Here is a 22,369-nt window from a genome sequence, read left to right as displayed (position 1 = left end):
TGTAATTTTGCATGTTTCTGTTAATAAAAATCAACTTAAATGGAACTATTTTTACATTTTTACGCGTTTAAAGCACATTTTTATTCATTTTGAGTACTTTGCAGTGATTTTGGGTGGTTTTCTGGCATTTTAAAAAAATTTTGAAATCCAAGATGGCGGATCCAAGATGGCGGCTGTTTTGACATCATGATGTAATTGTCACGTGATGTGACGTCCTCATCCCACGTGACGTATACCAAAAGAAAGAGTTTCAGACATACAATACATCCTATAAGTTTCATGGTGATTGCTTAAATATTCTGGAAGTTACATAGCCCCCCCCCCCCCCCGGTCTGAGAAGGTCCAATAAAGCCCGGTCTGTATAGGGTTAAATGTTGCTTAGTTCAGGATGACAACAACGAGTAACATCATATATGCTCATGTCATAAAAGTTTGTTTTAAATTACTGAACATTAACAACGTTCGCAATTTTCTCATTTTCTTTTTTTTTTCCCAGAGCGCTTGTGTTAGTAACCCTTGCGCGAACAATTCAACCTGTCAAACTGGTTTTACAGACAAAGGATATCGCTGTTTGTGTACAGCTGGATTCGAGGGTCATGAATGTCAAAATGGTAAGAGCGAATGATTCAGCTTCGGTGGCGTGCATTCTTTCTTTAAAACCCAAACCTTGACCCAAATTAACAATCACTTGTTATTTAAGTGAATTATAAGTAAATCATGAATATTAATAATTCTTAATATATCATGAATTGATCTAAAATTATGCATTCATATACACGCGAGTATTAAAATTTGAAAGCAAACTTTATCTCAGAGTAAAATCACGTGGACTGAAATGGGGTAACAAACAGCCTAAGAAAATAAGATGTATTGTAGCCAAAGCAAACCAAAATACAATGATGGAATGTAAAAATCAGTACTTATTCTGTAGTTTTTCTAGAGAACACTGTAAACATATTGATGTCAAAAAGTGTAAATGTGGTTAATTCCTAGTGTTGATATTATCATTCGACTATTTTTTCTTTCCTTTTCACTGGCCAAGAAACTATCACTTGATCTGCAAACTGATAGCTGCCTACAAAAAATGGTCTGCTCTTGCGCTTTAGCATTTGACAGTAATTTTGCTGTAAGTAATATTCTGCACATGTGAAGTTGACACTTATATAAAGTAATCGTTTTTGTTAAATGTTTCGTTGTTTAGTTTTCATTGTCATGCGTATTCAACTTTCTCCTTTTTTTTAGATATTAACGAGTGCAATACCTTAACCCACGACTGTAGTGCCGATGCTTTGTGCGATAATACCAAGGGATCATATAACTGCTATTGCAAATCTGGCTATTCTGGAGATGGACGGACGTGCGACGGTGAATCTACTTATAGTTACATCTGTGAGAGTATTGTATTGTTTTCGGTTTGTTGAGGAGCTTTTTTTTTTTTAGGGTGGGAGATGGGAGGAGACATGCAGTAAACTACAGTGTATAGCAACAAAAAGGAAACGTCCTTAGTCTGTGTGCTTATAGATGATAGTGCTTTTTCTGCAGTGATTTTAGCGCGGACAATAATTATAACTGCAAAAAATGATATGCGTGGATGTTTGTGCTCTTGTTTAAGCTTAAAGTACACCTAACCCCCGAAACAATACTTTCAAAATTGATTGTACATGAGCTAGAGAGTTGAATGGTTAAAAATTTCTTCGTCTCAATGTTGCGTTTTTAAGTTATGAAGGTTTATTTTACCAATATGTTAATGAGTATGACGTCTACCCAGGCTTTTAAGTGAGCGTCCGTGTAAGAACCGACCACTCGATTTTCGGCCCAGAACAGAATTCCTTCAAATTTTCTATGCAAGACAATTGATCCATGTGATAAACAAAAATAGCAATATTTTGGCTTGTAGTGTTATTTGTCAATATTTTTGGCAATAATTGCTGAGAACGGTCAAAAACCGAAAAAATCATCCTGTTTCGAGTCAAATTTAGGCGTCGCGCTCAACGCGCTGAAAAATTACTCTTTAACTCAAATGAAATGAAACTTGTATATCATTTTATTTTATGTCTTGTCTATTAGTTCATGTTAAAATATTTGAAATCGGACTTAACAAAAATTAATTATGATTTTTTTAAAACACCCCATAAAGAGCCATCGCAAAAATCACGCAAACATACTGTTGGTTAGAGAGGTTTTTCTCAAAAGTTTAACGCGATCTAGAGCCCTGGACACTATCCACGATTAGTACTAGGGTTGGTGTACTAGAAACAAGAAAAAAAGTTTTGGGCACTAAGCTTTTCGAATTTTAGGAGTTCTATCAACAAAGCCTATTTTTAACGGTCGTAACGCGCGTCACGCAATTTCTTACTATTGTGTTTCCTATCTTTCCCACATAAAACAGTTGTCCGAGGGAGCAAATATTTTTGAAACTAGCTTTCTGCTCGGAAAAAGACGTGGACAATCCTAAATTTATCAAATATCGCTCCAAAAATAAGAATTAAGAAGGTTAAATCATGAGCGGCTCCGGTATGAGTTGTCTTTAGTTCCGTCTTATTAAACTGTGCAAAAAGCTTCGAAAAGCGGTTTCCGTGATTCGGTAATCATAAATAGGGAAAGAATTACGAAAGAAACCCTTAATAATTTAACATATTAAACACATTTAACAGCTAGAAATTATTATAATTGTATTATTTAAGTGTACGCCCAGAGAAAATGCAACACAAATGAAAATAGGCCAAAGCGAATTTCTCAGAAAATGTCTGTTTCAGTCGGCTTTGATGCACGCGGGAATGTCAATGAAAGTTATTTTTAGTAGGTTAATTTCAACCCGTGTGACAAATGCTTGCTGCTAAAACTATTTCTTGTTTTACTTTATATCATTTGTTTTTCAATTTTGTGAATAGGCTACAAACTTTGCCTTTAATATTTATTTTCTTCACTTTTTTTTTTGCACTGCCCTTGTGCTAAATTTAACTTATGCAAATTTGTGACAATTGATGTCGTGCGTGCTTACATTACGGCAGGAATAGTTTTGCTCTTTGCGTTTCGTGTTGTTTCGTTCTGTGAAATGGCAGGATTTTGTTCCTTCTCGGCAATTTTAGGTGGTAAGTGCGAAAGTAGTCGTGGACATACAGATTGTATAGCCCTAAATGATTGTGACGGCGATATCAGTTTGCATCTAGCAAATCACCACCTGTCAAGAGAAAATTCATGTGAAAGGGATCTAATACTGGCAAGAGCAGGTCTTTTAGAACTCACTGAAGAAAAGATTAAGAATATGATGGTTTATCCAGCCCATCGTTTTACCTTAGGAAATTACTGGCAAGCTCCGAAGACCTGCCAGTATCCAAGACATCATGGAAAGAAATCGGCGGTAACAGGGACTCATGTTGTAAATTTCAAGCTGGCCAGGGAAATTAAAAACCTCTTTGGAGAAGCTGCACCCGTTGGTTCCCGTAAGTTTTATCGTTAAAGATTGTTCTTAATCGCTAAAAATTGTTTACATTGTTAAGCCCTAGGCTGAAACAGATTTCACTTCCGTAAATATGAAATGCTAGGTCATTACTATTGTTGCATGGTGACAACTGTTCTCTGGACGCGTTCTGTTAGCTTACCTGAGACCGGCTCAAACACAGGATAAAATGTTATTATAAAGTAATTTGAATGCGACTTAAATAATTTATTCTTAGTGACATAGCTTGCAACACCTGATGTTTTTAACCGTGACTAAATAAATTACTCTTTCAAGTTTGCTGCGAACACAGGGGTCAGGGTTGGTTGAAGGCGATTGTGGGGGAGGGGGGGATTACTATACGTGGAGGTTCTGCCCATTTGTATGGTTTAGGTATATTAATGGGCAGAATTTTGCAAGTTTAAGTATATAAAAAGGTAAAGCATGTATACGAGCCTACGGCCAGGACTCGAACCCGACCACTGCAGGAATTTTGCACTTAGTGATCCGGTAGAACCCGAATTTCAAAAGTCCTGTTCACATCAGCACTTATCCACTTGCGATGACTGCCAAGGGCTAAAGAAAGTACTTCAGGAACTACGACTTGAGATCGAAGGTCCATCCTGGACGCCAGTTAATTCAGAACAACGAGAAGATTTACTGTACGACTTTGACCGCGCAAAGTCAGATATCTTTCTATGGAAAGCGCACATTGTCCGCTCAATAAACCAGGAAGAGGCGAAGCAAGATTTACTGAAAACAGCCGACGCGACGTCCGCCATTGTTATAATGGACTGGGCCATGAAATTTCTTCAACTGAAATATCGTGAGAAGCAGTCCGAATGGTTCGGAAAACGAGGGCTCAGCTGGCATATATCCACCGTCATAACCAAGAATGTCAGCACTGGTAATCATATGCTCACATCCTTGATTCCTGCCAGCAGAATTGGTATGCAGTCTGTTCGATCATCGAGAACACACTGGAGGCCTTAAAGAAGGAACATCCTCACATAACTCAGGTGAACTTTAGAAGTGACGAAGCAGGCTGTTACTACAACAACTTTCTCGTGGCGGCCGTAAGAGATGCTGGGAACCGAGTTGGTATCACTGTCACACGGTACGACTTTTCCGAGCCACAATACGGGAAAGATGTCTCTGATAGGATCCTTTGCCCGATGAAGTCAGCTATCCGACGCTATTGCAACGAGGGACACGATGTTCTTTCTGCAAAGGACATGCGTACAGCGCTTTCCGAACGTCCTGTCCGAGGCACAACTGCCAGTGTTTGCTCTGTGAATGAGTCTCAAAAGACACTTGAAGTAAAAATGACAGATCATTTCAGCAGGTATCATAACTTTCAATTTGAATCAAATGGCATTAGGATCTGGAGAGCTTATAACGTAGGGCAAGGGAGGCTCATTCCCTACCAAGACATCATCGTCAAGCCTCAGGGTCCTACAGATCTTGTTATAGATGTCGACTTTTTCCAGTCAAGGAAGCACGAATCCATAACGCCACATCAACTGATGGTGAGGAAACCAGCGGTCTTTTCTCTTGCCCTGAGCCTGGGTGTCAAATGGTCTTCAAAAAAGTTAGTGAGCTTGAGAATCATCTTGATGTTGGCGAGCACCGCCAAATGCGCGGAGGGTCCGAAACGGTGTATGACAAACTCAGAAGAGACTGGGCCGAGAAATTCCTTAATGTTGACAACAACGAAGGAAGTAGCAGTGCACCGGTAGCACATTGCGATGAGCGAGGAGACGAATTTGAATATCAAGCTCCTAGTTTTTGCAGTGACTTACAGCTTGGCTTGGCTCTACATAAGGCGCGAAATCAAGGTGTGCGATTTCCTGATGATGTTAAACAATACCTAACGAGGAAATTCGACCTTGGAGAGAGAACCGGCGAAAAGGCAGATCCCGGAAAAGTGGCTGCAGACATGAGAACAGCAAGAAGACCAGATGGTTTGCGGATATTTGACAGGTAAGACTGGCTCACGAAAAGTCAAGTACAGGGTTTTTTTTCGAGACTAGCGGCCACACGAAGAAAGCAGGGGAACCAAGAGTTACAGATGGAGGATGTGTACGCAGAGGAGGAAGAGGAAGAAAGGCGTGAAGTGCTAGAGAGCGTCGCCGCTGAACTCAGTCCCAGGCATCCAATCTGCTATGATTCTTACTGCCTGTGTGACCTGGCACGAGACGAGAGTCTTGACAGTTTCAGTGTAGTTATGCTTAAGGTCGCGGGGGATATGACAGCATGAATAAATTCATGAAGCGAAATTTTGCTTGGCCTGCATCTTTTAAAACGCTTATTCCTCGGCTGTTATGAATGCGATTAAGCTCAAATTTTACAGAGACATAAAGAAATGATAAATGATTATGTATGTCATCTTTTATTTGGTAGATTGTACCTACGGCGATGTTATAGCCACGATACTGCCAAATTGGGAAGAACATGATTTCGTGGCAGAGTTTGTAGAACGAGTAGGAGACAGCACACTGTGATCTTGTCAAAAACTAATCAGTCAATATCTCTAGAGTGTCATAACAGAAGCGGATTTTTTTAATTTAAAGTTTTCCAGCAAGTTATGGCGGTTTAAATGCGCAAATTTTAATTGAATGCCTTCTACCTGTTTCTAAAAGCGCTCTTTTAAAATTCCGCCTCTGTTATGACACACTACAGTATTCCTAGTTTACCTCTCTGCAGTGGCAGCTCATGAAGTTCTATATCCGCGCTGAATTCTCTGCCACAAAATTGTCGGAAAGTCCAAACTTTGAGATTTCCGAAGGTGTCCCGAACAAGAAACGGTTTCAAAATGGTAATTATGGTAATTATATTCCACGCTTTTATGATGAGAACAATGCGTTTTCAAAGAGACAAACAATTCCAGACGCAAACACATCAAATCACGCGCGCGTGCTCGTATTTTTTATGCAAATATCTCGTCGTAAAGTTCTCGATGTCAGTCGTTGAACTTCGTGCATACGCTTTAAATAAATGCATAATGATGAGCCTAAGGTGTCCCCCGCGACCTTAAGGAGATATTAAGATATTTTGCGATTCCCTTTGGTTCACGAGATCGGAAAAAAATCTAGTAGTGAACTTGTTCTCATTCTTGGAAAAATGTGACTGTCGCCAATAGGAAAAAACGTTCAAATGCTATCTATTCAATTCGCGGATGCGTTTGGCTGTTGTTCAAACGTTTAATAATAGTTTTCTGTGAACCGAGAAAATAAAAATAGTTTAAAGCCCTGTATTACTGTTAATGTAGGAAAGGATTAAAGTCGTTCTTTTTTGTTGCTGAGTTAAATTAGTTATACTATCCACTTTAGAGACCGGTCATTATTTATCAGGGGTGGAGGGCCCACGAAATTGTGGAAAAAGTGGGCTAACAAATTATGACCCTCCCCAACACTGGAACCAAAAATTGCGACCCTCCCCAAATTGGAGTCTATTAAGGGTGCCCGCGGGTATTTCCAGGAGCGGAGGTGCTATTTTAAAAATCGAATTTTGGGCATGGAAAGTTAAACCGATTTTTCTTATTTTTCGGTAGTCGTAATGACAAACTAGAACTATAAAATAAACGAAATAAATGAACAGGAAATATCAGCATATTTAAATTACTCTATTTTTTATTATTACGGCCACCTTGTTAGAAACCCCGTTTTTACTCCCATACAAACTCTGTATTTTTACATTCTCGTAAGCGGACATCCCCGTAAGCGGCCGCGGACACTTTCCGAGATTACGACTTAGACTTTTTCTTTGTTTTTAAGCCCCCGTAAGCGGACACCGCAAAGAGAATCATATAAAAAAACCTCTGTATCTTGTATTAATCAATCAACTTCACATCGCCGTTCGTCACAATGATTTTACTGTAATTACAGAACCATATTTCAGTGTTTGTTTTGTCGTCATTCACGTCCGGTTACATTTTGAAACACAAGCTCCCGTAAGCAACCATCTATCCCCTTACACCTCTAGTGGCCGCTTTAATACAAGAACCATTCTCGTAAGCGGCCAGCACCAGTTGCAGACACTTTTTTCGCGTCCCGAGGGTGTCCGCTTATGAGAGCTTCGACTGTAATACTATTTTTCTAAACGCAAAGATAGCTTTTTTATTACTGTCAATAAGTTAAAATTATCCAAAAATTCATTTGAGCAAGTTTCAACGAAATCGGCTGGGTAGAAATCGCTGCACAGTTGACTGTTATAGATTTCAGCTTCGCCAGTTGTTACAACAACGCTTGAGTAATGTTTCGATTGCTTTGACAGGTCCCTTACTTCTCTTCTTTTTCGATTCGCCATCGATGTAAGCCTTACAGTATCTTTTAATAAAAGTGGAAGCAGAGAGAAAGAAACTATACACCCAATTCTTTTTTTCTTTTTTGGGGGGTCAATTTTACCAGAATTGAAATCAACTTTGTTTTGATACGCCGCGACGTGTAAACCTTCTACAAATTTGCATAAATTGAATTCAGCGAAGACTGAGAATTATTTGATGACGGCATATGGGCTTTTTTCAAAAGTCGAAACCAATTATAGAAGTCGTTTTGCTTTGCCAACGTAACAATTTAAGAAATGAAGTATAAAGGGAGGGCAAAATATTAATGTACGTGACATCCTAAAAATAACATTTACATTCCAGCGTGTTAGCCGATTGAAATCTACATTCCCTGCAAAGATTTTCGCCGTAGTATAAGTCGATGTAAATTCGCCGTACATCATTTTTTAAGGCACTTTATACTATGAATAAAACTTCTTGTTGTTAAAAATCTCGTTGTCAAAATGCGCGAAGGGTTTTTCATAGTTCATTCCTTATGATATCCAAATCACGGAAACGTCTTTTTCGAAGCTTTCCGGTGAAACTAAAGACTCACACCGGAGCCGCTATGATTTTTAAAACCTTTTTAATTCTTATTTTTGGGGCGATATTTGATAAATGTAGGATTGTCCATGCCTTTTTTCGAGCAGAAAGCTAGTTTCGAAAATATTTGCTCCCTCGGACAACTGTTTTATGTGGGAAAGATAGGAAACACAATAGTAAGAAATTGCGTGACGCGCGTTACGACCGTTAAAAATAGGCTTTGTTGATAGAACTCCTAAAATTCGAAAAGCTTAGTGCCCAAAACTTTTTTTCTTGTTTCTAGTACACCAACCCTAGTACTAATCGTGGATAGTGTCCAGGGCTCTAGATCGCGTTAAACTTTTGAGAAAAACCTCTCTAACCAACAGTATGTTTGCGTGATTTTTGCGATGGCTCTTTATGGGGTGTTTTAAAAAAATCATAATTAATTTTTGTTAAGTCCGATTTCAAATATTTTAACATGAACTAATAGACAAGACATAAAATAAAATGATATACAAGTTTCATTTCATTTGAGTTAAAGAGTAATTTTTCAGCGCGTTGAGCGCGACGCCTAAATTTGACTCGAAACAGGATGATTTTTTCGGTTTTTGACCGTTCTCAGCAATCATCGCCAAAAATATTGACAAATAACACTACAAGCCAAAATATTGCTATTTTTGTTTATCATATGGATCAATTGTCTTGCACAGAAAATTTGAAGGAATTCTGTTCTGGGCCGAAAATCGAGTGGTCGGTTCTTACACGGACGCCCACTTAAGCATACTTGTTTTGCTTATATCATTATTTATTCGCCATTACCAGACACCAAATTTACAATAAAAATTGTGGAAATTACGAGTATTATGATAATCAAAATCTGTATATTGAATTAAGACTGGGTAGACGTTTTACTGACAAACAAAATTGCTTTCAAATTAAAGAAGTGCTCGCAATCGAAATAAAATAGTTATGAATAGGAAGCTACAAAGAAACAAAAACAAAGAGAAAATGAACGGTATCACCACCATCATCATGTCGTCAACTTATTATCATCATCATCATCATCATCATCATCATCATCATCATCATCATCACGCTTTAGTTGATAACTTGGTTGGTAATAGACAGCTAAAAGGCTGATTTGGAGCTACTGTAGGCTTTGGTAGATTGTGCTCGAAAAAAAAGCATGTTATGCTTTTAGCAGTGCTCATATTTTTTAGAAATTATGCCAAAATTATGCTATTTTCTGAAAATTATGCTCTCTGTCACCGAAATTATGCTACTTACATTTTAAGGAAAATAAAGATCACCAGTAACTCTATCAATTTTAACTTTAATGAACATTCCAGTCTTACAGTCTTTAGCATCGCAAATACGTATGTGCGCACCTCAAAAAGCCAAATGATTAACAAATGATATCCAAATCAACCGTTTCTGGGTTCTGAATCCGAGCCAGAAAGTTACTTGTATATACTTGTTTTAGACGCCATCCACGCAAAGCCATCAGTTCAAAAAAAGACAACTATGCATTAAAATTTAAAAAAAAATAATAAGATTTTAAAAATTTGAAAAAACTCTCAGATATGCACAGGGTGACCTTGAGTCTACCGGACCATATTTGACCATGGGTCTTATCACAGACCTCATTATTTTTCCAAAAAAAATACAGAAATAAAATACAAACTGAATTACTTTAGAACTATGATGGTAATTTTTGCTTTCAACGCATAAAAGCTTGGATTATGCTAGCAGTGCTAAACTGAAATAAAAGCTTAAAATAATGCTCGTTTTGCTAAATTGTGCTTAAAATTATGCTAGCACAATCTACCAAAGCCTAAGCTACTGTACAAAATAAAACGTACTAAACTATGTATACGACTGAGAAAGATTTGAGTGGATTACCTACGACAAACTTTTATGCCAGGAAGCGCTGTCCGTGACCTAATTCCCTTACAGCAAGGCGCCCAAAAGTGTGACCACTTTTAATTTATTCACATTCTTTCGTGCAGATTTAATCCAATCAAAAGCCGTGGATAGCTTGCAGTTGTCTTCTGATTGGATTAAATCTGCACGAAAGAATGTGAATACATTAAAAGTGGTCACACTTTTGGGCGCCTTGCTGTAATTACACTAACATCGCTAGTAAAAAAAAATTACCTGTATGAAAAGATAAATTTATATCTTTCAGATGTTGACGAGTGTGCATCAGAAACACACGACTGCAGTGCTGATGCTGTATGTAATAATAACAATGGATCATATATATGCTATTGTAAGCCTGGTTATAATGGAGATGGCAGGATTTGTGAAGGTGAAGCATTCTATTTTTCATACTCTATTACTTACTCTAAACTGAGGGAAACAAAGGTTCCAAACAGGGATAAAGATTATGGGGAAAAGTTGTGTGGTTAAAAAAGGGGTCTAGGCGGCCGTTAACATGTTTTCTTTAACAATTTAACAGTGATAATCTTAATCATCTTTCTTTTTACTGTTTTCATGTTATAATTCATGTTGCGAAATAATGGAGTAATGCTAGAGGCCTAGTAACAAGCCACATGTAAAACAGAGGGTAAATATAGTTTCTCTATCGATGTATCTAATCTAAGCTGTGTTTTACACGAGGTTGTTCTTGGTTTATATTGTAACGAAACGAAGTTTTGTGCACGAGCGGTTTATGTGCACGAGCTTGTAAAGACAGTTATATTGCGAAGAGTACGCGTAGTGAAGTCGTGTGCTAGGCATAAATAGGACTTACCCTTTCCTATTGTGCGGAGGATGTGTGAGTAAGACTCAGAGTACAGTTGTTACTTAAAGTGCTGAAGTAATAAAAGTAATTGTGGACGAAGACGATCGTTACAATATTTAACCTGGTTAAACGTCGTTACATAATCTTTTACCGTTTGTATTCAGATATCGACGAGTGTAATGCATTAACCCATGACTGTAGTGCTGACGCTGTGTGCAATAATACCAAGGGTTCGTACAACTGCTCTTGTAAACCTGGATATTCCGGAGATGGACGGGATTGTGCAGGTGAAAAAAAAAAAAACTCTTTGCAGTAAGAAGGAAAATAAACCATTTAAAACGTTACTAATTGAACATTGATTAGATAGACAACTGGATTGTTTATTAAAGGAAATAGAAGAATTGTAAATAAAAAGAAAATGAAATGAAGATAAAAATGAAGGAAAAAATAAAAATTAATAGAAACAAAACAAAAAAAAAATGAAAATGACCTTAGATGGAATTACATGAATTAATCAAATGAAACATTCACCTAGCTAATATTTAGGGTTCAATTGTGAATGCAATGTTACGCTACGTAGCACTGATATAAGAAGCCTGAAAGTAGAAAATTAACTGTAAGGTGATTTTGAAATGACGTAAAGAATCTCAGGAATCCTCTTCTGGGCGTTAGTTCTAAAAACGTCAACCTTGCCACGAATTTCCTCTTTTATTATACATTGTAGTCACTATTTGTCTCCTCACTGGCTAAAAGCTGACACCTAGTTCTGAGAATCAGCGTAAGCTACTGATTGTTCATTTTACTGCAAGCAGATTAGTTAATAATCTGTAGGTTGCGCGTGCAAGGCATGATTTTCAAGAGCAATTTCAATTTCACGTTTAGTGAGTGGCATCTTGGACACAGCGAAGTAATAACATGGCTCGTCAAATCGCTTCTTCAATAGAGCAAGAAATTAAAAGAATGCTAGACGATAAAAACTCAGAAAACACAAATGGATCACAAGATTGTTGCGAAGAAACTCTTCCACGAACACATTAAGAAAAACATCCAGTGGCAGGATGGCATAAAAGTGATTAGCACAAGTGTTGAAATCGTTTTTCGTTATTTTTTTTTAAAAAAACGGTGTATGTTTAAACATTTATTAGATTCAGTTTTTATGACATCCAGAATAATCAAGGTCTCGGTTTCGGCTGATAACACTAATACTGACCATGATTATTTCGGATATCACCAAAATCTCATCCAATATTTTTTTTTTTTTATAATTAGCCACCACCTGCTCCCATCTGTCCTCGTAAGCGCCGTCGGTAGAGCAAAGATTTTATAATCCAGAGGTCATGATATGGCTTCGAATCCTAACCGGTGGTCCCCGATTTACTTTCTAGGGCTAACAATCAGAAGGAAATTTCTGGGTTACTTTACAACAATTGGAATTAATTACTCCAGATCCGTCTGGGACTTTCTTCTATTGAGGAAAATCTGAGGAGTTTAACCGTTAGCAAAGATAGCTCCTTATAGCGGAGCTCCCAGAGCGCAGCCCCATTCCTTAGAATTGTTGGTAAGACATCGAGCTGAAAAAATTGGTTATGACGTCAGCGTACGAGCGAACGTCCGTACAGACTCTCGGGGAGGGGGAGGGGGAGTGCCAATGCAATCCTGACCAGAGGGGAGACAATGCATGCCATCCTCTTGTGATGTCAACGGCTGTCCAACGGCTTACATTTTGTTATTGGGCATCAATGTTATGGTGAATTGACAGCTGTCAAAACAAGCTTTCCGCTGACCAGTATCACATGACCATATCGCGGGCTCAGATATAGAATACATCGAGGTCGAATGTTTTTTTTGAAGTTGACCGCTGACCAAGTGACTTTTAACCATTGAATCGCGGGCGCAAGTACTTTTCTGTGGTCATTTGCTCTTGAATTACATGAAGCGGAAAGCGAAATTGGGGAAGTGCGCTGGTTGCTGTCGGCTCGGCTAAATGAAATTTATAAGCTTATCAAGCTTATTTTGAACTTGTGGCGAACAGAATTTCACAAAGGAACTTGTGGCCATTCTGGTTTATACCTAAGCTTTCGTGAAACAGCAAGGTTATAAACAGCAGAATTTTGAATATTGTTCAGAGTCAAAAGACAGGAAACAAACTCACAACATGCCGATTTACCAAGCGTACGAATGAGTTCACGATCACCGAGAGTCTCCGCAATTGAAAAGCACACGACAGTTTATTACAGATAAATTAATTCTGGATGTATTCCTCGTTTATCCCGGGTTAGCAGCCAAAGAAAGACAGATTGTGACCGATCGAAATGGACGTAAATATTCCAAGCTACTTGTTGAGTTTAAAGCAAAGACGGTCAAAGACAAAACCCCTTTACGAAACCAAGGTAAGCTATAAGCTTATGTATTATTGATGTTCCTTTTTTAACAGATTAGAAAAGTTTCTGTTATTTATCAATGTAATAGCACTCAGTCGTTCGTGTAACCGGTATGTCAGCAGAACAAGGGCATACAACCTTATTGAAATTCGTTTTGTCAACACGAGTTGTATTCAAAGTAGATAGCATCTACTGCGATAAATTTGTTTATCCTGTAATTAAATCACCGAAGTAGGAGGAACACAGCACTTTAAAACGTTAGAAAGAGCAAATTTCCAGTTACACTACAAGATCAAAAAAAGTTTAAAAAGGGCCTGTCTGCAATGAGGAGTATATCATTTAAAGCAAATTTAAAATACATGTACATTTAAATGTACATCAAGGTTTATGAGGTTAATTGAGTATTTATGGAGGTTGTAAGAGGCAGTTTGAGTTTATCATTAATTTTATATAAGCAAATCTGTTGCATTTCTAAAACTTGCTATATTAGGATTTCCATACCTTTTAGGGCTTTTTTTATATGGTGTACATTTTGTTTTAAGTGAGGTAAAACAGGAATTCAAGGTGTACAGTTAATGTCTGCGATGATGAAAGTAAGCATTAGATTAGTGTCATACCTTTATTTCTCTAAATGGTCTGTGACAGAGTTTAGTTTTTGTGAATCTACATCAGCGCATGAAACTTGTTTTGTAAGTGTAAAATTTTGGGGTTTAAGAAATGATAGGTGTTTCAACTGCTTGGTAAGTTTATGTTTCATTAAATCGTGGTTTTATTGAGGAATTTAATTTAAGCTTATTTAAAATTATAAACATTCATTTGATGCCATTGAATGATCATCAACAAATCTTATGTCTTTTTTGCCTTTTTCAGGGTCAACACGAGTAGCAGAATTTCCACAGAGTTGCAGACACAGAAAGAGAAAAATGAACAATCAGATTATTATATTTATTTTTTTTTTTTATCAGAGGGCACGGTAACGAATCCTGCAATCTGGTTGGTTCTTAGCACGGGCAAGATTCTCCTATATCTGCCCACGGGCCACGGTAACGCTTTCGTGAGTTTTTGTCTTGTGTTTACGAAAATTGAAACAGTTTTTTGTGCGCAAATTTAAGCTTTTATAGGCTAAAACTCGCTACTTCATGGAGTCAGACAGCCCTGAATGGCATAGTGAGAGCGAATTTTATTATCCCGATGAGGTAGACGAGAACGTGAACACTAAAAACATTGACAAATGCAAGCAAGTCAACGAAGCGACCGACAAACAGCAACAGTTCTTGGCTGAAGTGCATGATTTTATCGAAGAACAAAGGCCTGAAAACACGAAGAAAAAGACTCTGTATGACATAAATGTTTGGAAACGATATCTAACTTCAGCTGGCGAAGAGCGAAACATTGAAGACATACCTGCAAAGGACCTCAACCTTCATATTTCCCGTTTCTTCATAGAGACAAAGAAGAAAGATGGCGGCCAGTACGAGCCAACGTCACTAACTTCGTTTCATGGAAGTCTACGACCACGGTTCAACCCTCGATATCCTGAAAGACAAGGAGTTCTCCTTGTCCCGAGATGCCCTTTCCTCAAGAAAAAGGCAGTTATTACTCGATTTCGGCAAGGGAAATCGCCCACAAGCCGCTCGTCCTTTGACAGATGCAGAAGAAGACTTGATGTTTGAGCGAGGCGAATTTGGCGACCAAGACCCTGAAGTCCTGCAAAGAACCGTCTGGTGGCTCTTGTCACTCCACTTCGGGTTCCGAGCACGTGATGAGAGTCGAAAGCTGAAGTGGGGTGATGGAAAGCTCCAGATTAATGGTGAAACCGGCAATGAAGAACTGGTTTGGACCGCGGAGAGAGGATCAAAATGCCGCAGTGGCGAAGGACCTGGCCGGCCATTCTCTCCAATAGCACAAGCAAGCAACAACACACGCTGCCCTGTTTTCTTTTACAAAGCCTTCAGAAGCCATCGTCCGACAGAGATGAACAATCCAGAGTCACCATTCTACCTGGCAATTAAACACAAACGAAAACCAAGCGATGCAGTATGGTATATGAATGCTCCGCTTGGAAAGAATTCTATCGGACAGTTTCTGAAGACGGCGTCAAAAAGAACGGGATTACAAGGGGACGTAACAAATCATGCAGTCCGAAAAACATCCATAGGCCGTCTACTGGATGCAGATGTCCCTCCTAATTACGTGGCACAACTAAGCGGCCATAAAAATCTGAAGAGTCTCGATTCGTACAAATCTGCTTCTCTCACTCACCAGCGGAAAATGTCACTCGTACTGAGCCGCTCAGAGCACATGGAACACAACGCAAGCACCACGACAAGCAACGCGCTTGCAGTAGCTACAGCATCTGCCAGTACAACCGAGCCCAATACTTCAGTTTATCCTCCAGAAACTCCAGGAGCAGCATCAGCGAAGGGTTTGTTCTCTGGCGCCACAATTGGCAAAATAGAAGGCTGTTCATTCACCTTCAATCTTGTTGATGAATCAAAGCAAGGCAAAAATCCGAAAAAACGCCGCATTATTATTGACTCTGATTCTGAATGAAAAACACTTTCACACACGCTGAAGTTGGACTTTTGTACCGACAATTTTTTGTATGTGGTTCAATTAACTTTTACATCTCGGTGCATCCATAGCTTTTCAGATGTATATTATAAATTTTCAATGACATTATATTCTGCGCAATTTCAAACGCGGTTGATGCCACACGGCATTTTGATTGACAGGTCGTTTTTTTGACAAGGAATCCATTAAAGTGCAACAACAAATCCATTTAAGTGCAAAAGCGTATTTCAAAATGGTTTTTATTAGATGAGAAAGTTGAAAACTATATTTAAATAAAAATATTTCCTCTTTGAAACTGTCAGTTTGTCGTAGTTTACTGCATTCGCGAAGCGCGATGTGTGTGCGGAAAAGGTCATCATGAAAGTGATATGAAATGGAGAAAAAAAAAAAAAATAAGTTATTTACCGGCTTAGGGTCGGTCCGTATAGTGAAAAACTGTGACCTCGGCCTTGAAAATGCTGCCCTCGGCCTGCGGCCTCGGGCAGCATTTTCAAGACCTCGGTCACAGTTTTTCACTATACGGACCTCCCAGCCGGCAAATAGCATATATATAGTCTTCATTGCATGTACAAATAACACTTATGTACATGTACTGTGTGTAGAATACAATTTATTTATAAGGACAGGTGTAATTTTAAAGTTAATGAAATAAAGCCAGATAAGGTACAATCATGTACATAAAAAATCATCCTGCTACCTAAACATTTAATTCCCAGTGCCCACACTACAAAGAACAGTAATTATGATAATGAGATACACATTTCATCAATCTCTTAATGCATGGTAAAATGGCATGGTAAAATTTTTGCCAAGCAATCTATACCTGAGTTTAGAACTAACAAACAGTATTTATGCCTCTCCAGAATTTTTGCTAAGTTTACATGTAATTAAGCAAAGGGCAAAGGGACTCAAATAAAGAAAAAAGGTGTTATCGTTTTGGGGGACCCTATTTGGCAGAATGACAGAATATCAATATTTTGCTTGCCACTACCTTTTACTCCAGTTTGCTAGCAGAAAGCTGTTATTTTTGGTTTTAGGCAATAATAAGACTGTCATCGTCACCATTCCATCGTATAGACCCCCTATTTGGGGGGAGGGGGTGTGGGTAAGCAACATACAAAACTTTCCAGTTGTATGCTATGTGCAGCTGTAACATACCAGTTATGATGAGGGTATGGATATTTTCAAGAGCAAACCTTTCTTTGTTCTTGGTTAACTTTGAGAGTTGCGAGTATATCTTTAGATGGTTATGCATAGACTACTAATGATATTCTTGATTGATCAATTTTTTAACTCTTATTTGGTGTTGTTCATGGTGAAAAGGGATACATATCATCATCCTCTCTTGATATCATATATAAAGAAAATAACATGAATATAAAAATCAGTCTAAAAAATTATAAAGGGGGAATAACTGGGGAGCTCCGCTTTTAGGCTTGCCTAAATCTATATATTAAACACATGTTGAGAAGTTTAAAACAATATGTGCAACTTCAGTTTAAAATATTGAGTCCAATACATATTTTAGTAGTAAATTATATCCTGAATCTTTTTCTCCTCTCTCTAATAAACCAGTGGTGCCGTGCAAGGAACTTTACGGAGTGTAAGTAGAAAAGACATCTAACCTAGTAGGATCTAGTAGAAAGCCCGGGCGTGGGCGTAGAAAGGTAAATACTCAATTGCTTATTTCTTCAGAACTGAAAGAAGAAACCGCTGCAATTGAAGGAGGCACTATCAGCGTTATACATTCCCAACCGGTGACCGCAAAGAAACAGATCACCGCTAAGTGATATTCCAATCGATTCCAGCTGTTGCGAACTACCTACAAAGATTGTTTCTGTACAGTGACTTTATCCATAAGCTAAATCCAGCACCTAACCTTATTCGGGTCAAAACATTTTACAATCTTTCGATTTGAAACAACTGTTACTGAACTTGAAGCTTTAGTTACCTACATGGCTGCCATAGGAACAAGTGACGACAATCGGTAATTCGCTCGTGTACTCTTATATTTTTGGTAACAAACATAACTGCCTTAGACAAAATATTGTAGAAAATTGTATAAACATGAACATGAAGCATTCCACTTGAACATAATTACGTTGATTTTTGGGACCATGTTTACTCCTCAGAAGCAACGAAACGAATCCTTACTGTAGTCTTGGAGCATGCGGAGTAGGTCCGTGGACGCTTGTCATGAAGATTGACGGTACAAAGGTATTTAGTTATCATAATATTATCAAGTATCACAATAATAGTAATGCCTGCGTTTGAGCCTAATGACCCTTTATGCCGGAGCCTATCCCGGTTTCCGTGCCAGTAGGCAGCTTATCTCAACAAATATATATATTTTTATTCTTTTCAAATTGTGATGTCCGAAGCTTTTTCGGGTATCTCTGTAGGTTTAAATAACACCTTATTAGGAATGGAAGGCATATTTCAAAACAACGTATTAATTTAATTAAGTCGTCTTACACCCGTCTTTTAGTTGTCTGAAATAAAGCAACGCGCTTATTTCTGCGTCACATATTTGATCAGCTTGACTTACAATTTAGTCTACGACCAGGCTTAATACCTGTAGAAACAAAGCAATAAGGAAATGAAATCGGGAGCAAAGCTAGTGTAGATTAAAGTAGATACAATGATCTTCCTCATTGATTGAGCGGGAGTTCATGCGACTCATCCTCCCTGTTAGACCTTTAAAAAGAAAAGACAATGTTTATTATGATTAGCTCTTCATTTATCCCTCGATGGAATTCAATTTAAGCTTTTTAGCAACTTTGGATTCTACTTTTTAACGTCATTAGGAAAAAGCTAAGTCTAAGAAGGTGGATTTCATGACGTCATATGAAGTTATACATTTAGGGTTTTCTCGCAATACGAGTTTACATGTACCTCATGAGATTAATTTGATCATTATCTTGTGACCACTTATTCCAAGGTGACCATAGCTTAGTTTTATTTTTTTTGTCTTAATTTTGCCTTTCAGAGTACTTTCCACTATGATTCACATTATTGGAGCAACATGGCAACATTTAACCCAGAAGGAGGAGTTACCGTATTTGACACACAGGAGACGAAGTTGGAGACCTACTGGAATACACCTTTCTCCAAAATCTGTCTCGGCATGAACATCCACGGCGAGGAAAACACGAATTTTGTCGTTATAGACAAAGTAGCAAACTCTTTGTATTCACTGATTGCTGACGGGCAATACCGCGCGACCTCAATAGGTCGTGACACTTGGAAAACGCTGATTGGTTCTGAAGCCTCCTTACAGCGCAACTGTAACATGGAAGGTTTTAATGCTGCGTGTACCAGCAGTTCGAAAGCAAGAATCGGTTTTGTTGGCAATAATGAAAATGACTGCAACTGGTGTGATTCCAGAATCGGGTTTGGTACAGGAGGGTCTCCTGATAACTCCAACACGTGCGGAAACGCGGCTATGTGGAAACCAGATAATGGAGACAAACACATCAAAGCCATGGGATACGTTTTTGTACAGTAAGACGAGGCTCTTAATGGGGTCGCTGGAATCTTAGTTATCAATTTTATTTTTGGCGATTTCTTTGTTATCAGTTTAAATCTGCAGTACGTTTCCCAGCTATCACTAAATTTTTCAGATCTCAAATCTCAGGTATCAGTTAAAAAATCGTCATTTGTTAGCTGACAGTTTAAAACGCGGCGTCATTTCTCAGCTGACAATTAGCATTTTTTCCTGTTCTTAGCTTTCAGTTTGGCCTCATCCAGACCCTCTAATACATCATGCAATGAAAATGAATGAACAGACTGGTATGTTTCCAAAGAACTAAAATGACTATGTCACGGATAGTCCTCATCAGAGTTTAGAATATGCCCATTTTATAAGCGCGATATGATACGTAAAATCTCGCTAAAGAGAACTCGCCTCTATTCTATTGTTTTTTGTTGTTGTTGTTGTTGTACATCTTATCTTTTATGCAGTATGATTTCATCAGAAACGTTTTATTTGTTTAAGTGAGACAGTGTCAAAGTCAAAAAAAGTGGAGGAAGAGGGAGTCAGTGAAATTTATTACTTGTGACATCCACGTTACTGGGCAAAAAATTTTAAGCGACCTTCCATTTGGTACATAAAAATAATCGAAAACGTGTCAACTAATTTTTCGCATGCGCTAGAATAAAAAAAAATGCAAGTTCTTAAAATACATAAATTGTTCATTTATCTTTCTCTGAATGCGGCGAAGAGTAACGAAACAAAAGATAAATGACTTGTTAAATTCCCAAGCACTGGTGCATTTGTCGGAAGTGTGTTTAAAGTGCTGGAACGAGATTATGAGAAGAAGTTGTGGGATGTAAAGAAGCAACTTGTAAGTAATAATATAAAAGCAAATTTAAAAAAAAATCGTTACAACTTTTTATAAACATGTCTCGGCATGACTTATGCCATCTTCATTTTATTGAGAAAAATGCATAAAACATTGCATATAAAGAGGTAGCTTACACAGGCAAAAATTGAAATGTTGAACACACGCTAAGGTAATAATGATATTACAAAAAAAAAAATTGATAGACTCAATCGTTACATCGTTACACCTAGTTTTCTCTTTGATACAAATACCGTTTCAAATTTTGGGTATTGTCTAGAATAAAAAAAAAAACAGACCAAGACAAGTAATGTGTTAAAATATTAAATTTGGGTGTTTTAAAAGTATAAACACACTTAACAGTAAACAAGCTTCATTGTGGATTTGACTTCATAACAAACAGTTTAATTCTGCTCTATTTTTATTTTGACTGAAATGTAAAAAAAACTTTCTTTCGCAACTGTCTCAGTTTGATTTACCAAACAATTAGTTCGTACGATTCAGAAGTACTACTATTGTACAGTTTGCTTAATTTATTTAATTATTTATAATTATTTGCCACTTTATTTCGGACGGATCAGAAGTAAACACTTGCTGATATTTAAACAGTGTTAAGTTGTTTGTTTCAGTTTCTTAGGTTTGTTTATATTTATTTTTTTCTGTTTTCGGTTTTTATTGATTATTTTATTTGATAATTCATTTACTAATTCATAATTTATTTCGGCCGAATCCGATGCCAGTAGTTATTTAAACAGGGTAAACAATTGTGAGCTTCTTTGTTTGTTTCCATATATTTGTGCAAGTCGTTTCCCATCGGCACTTTACAAGTTGTTTCTGCCCTTGTATGTTACAGCTACTGTAGCTTTGTTTTGAATTTAGTTTTCTAAGACTTATGTCTTGTTATCCAACACCGTAAAAAGGCTAAACGGAGTGAATAGTAGGCTAACCGGAGTGAAAGTTTCACTCGGGTTAGCCTACTTCACACTCCGGTTAGCCTACTATTCACTCCGGTTAGCGTAAATAGCACTTCGGTTAGCCTGTTTACGGTAAGCTTTCAATAACGGTAAAGGTAACGTAATATATTCTCTTAGTCTGCATTCTGCAATCGGCATTCTGCATTCTGCAAATGTCAGACACCGTAGATTATATATTGAAGAAATAAAGTGCACTTTTTTTAATGTTTTAGTGTTGTTTCATAGCCCATTCTAACAAAATACAGCAACAATAATAAGTAACTCCGATGGATGAATACCTTTTAAAGCTTAAAGTTGCCTTGTTTGTCTGTATTTAAATTGCCACGATTGTTCACCGTCTAGGGGAGTGGAGTTGGTCAAAAGAGAGACGGGGGGAGGGGGGGGGGGCACTTATTGAAAATTGACCTTCCAGATGAGGGGTTGGGTTGTTAGGGAGGATGGCTTTATAAAGCGTGTAAGGCAAGTTGTAATTACATTATACCGAAAGATCGAGACAGCCGTGCACAGGCTACATGATAGCTGGACTTTAGTTCAAATATGAGACACAAGATAGCTGGTCATGCTAACGTGAATTCTAGTATTGATCTATCTGGAAATTTTAGTCGCATATATAGAAAAAGCTTCACCTTTGCGCGCTAGTTACTCGAAGAGATTTGCGCAGAGCGGTATTTTGCTTCCAAAATTCAACTGTTTTAGAAGACTCTTCATAATAGAAAGAAAATCATGATTTCAATTTTTGTCCCCTAAGTTTCCAGTTCCACGCAATTGAAAAGATTAACAAAAGATTGTTTTGCAACGACAGGTGTGTTGCTTTGTTGTGGGAGAGGATTGGTGACGTCACGAAGCATTGCTTCAAATTTAAACTAAGTAATGACGTAGATTTCTCCACGAGTTGACTCTGGTTATTTTATGCCTAACGAAGTACATACTTTCAAATTTATGTTTCATATATTTTTGCTAAATCGTGAAGTATTACAATTTTAGAGTAGCGGCACATTAACAAAATGATGACATTTTCAAAACAATGGCAGTAAGTGTGGTTAATTGAAAACAAACAATACTC

The 22,369-nt window shown here is 37.8% G+C and overlaps 1 protein-coding gene across 1 annotated transcript in view; it reads left to right on the top strand.

The window, feature by feature from the left end:
• Window positions 1-21,486, top strand: part of LOC144636267 (uncharacterized) — a 133,085-nt gene extending 111,599 nt beyond the window's left edge. The window contains exons 15-21 of the mRNA XM_078495431.1: window positions 497-611; window positions 1,243-1,365; window positions 10,477-10,599; window positions 11,199-11,321; window positions 17,565-17,592; window positions 18,122-18,206; window positions 18,979-21,486. Of these exons, the coding sequence (XP_078351557.1) occupies window positions 497-611; window positions 1,243-1,365; window positions 10,477-10,599; window positions 11,199-11,321; window positions 17,565-17,592; window positions 18,122-18,206; window positions 18,979-19,497 (1,116 nt within the window). The 3' untranslated portion in view covers window positions 19,498-21,486. The remainder of the gene's footprint in view (window positions 1-496; window positions 612-1,242; window positions 1,366-10,476; window positions 10,600-11,198; window positions 11,322-17,564; window positions 17,593-18,121; window positions 18,207-18,978) is intronic.
• The last annotated feature ends 883 nt before the right edge of the window (window positions 21,487-22,369 follow it).

The sequence above is a fragment of the Oculina patagonica genome, chromosome 13, assembly GCF_052425735.1.
Source record: "Oculina patagonica isolate OP01 chromosome 13, crgOcupat, whole genome shotgun sequence".
Classification (NCBI taxonomy): domain Eukaryota; kingdom Metazoa; phylum Cnidaria; class Anthozoa; order Scleractinia; family Oculinidae; genus Oculina; species Oculina patagonica.
This window is presented reverse-complemented; position numbering and strand designations above follow the sequence as displayed.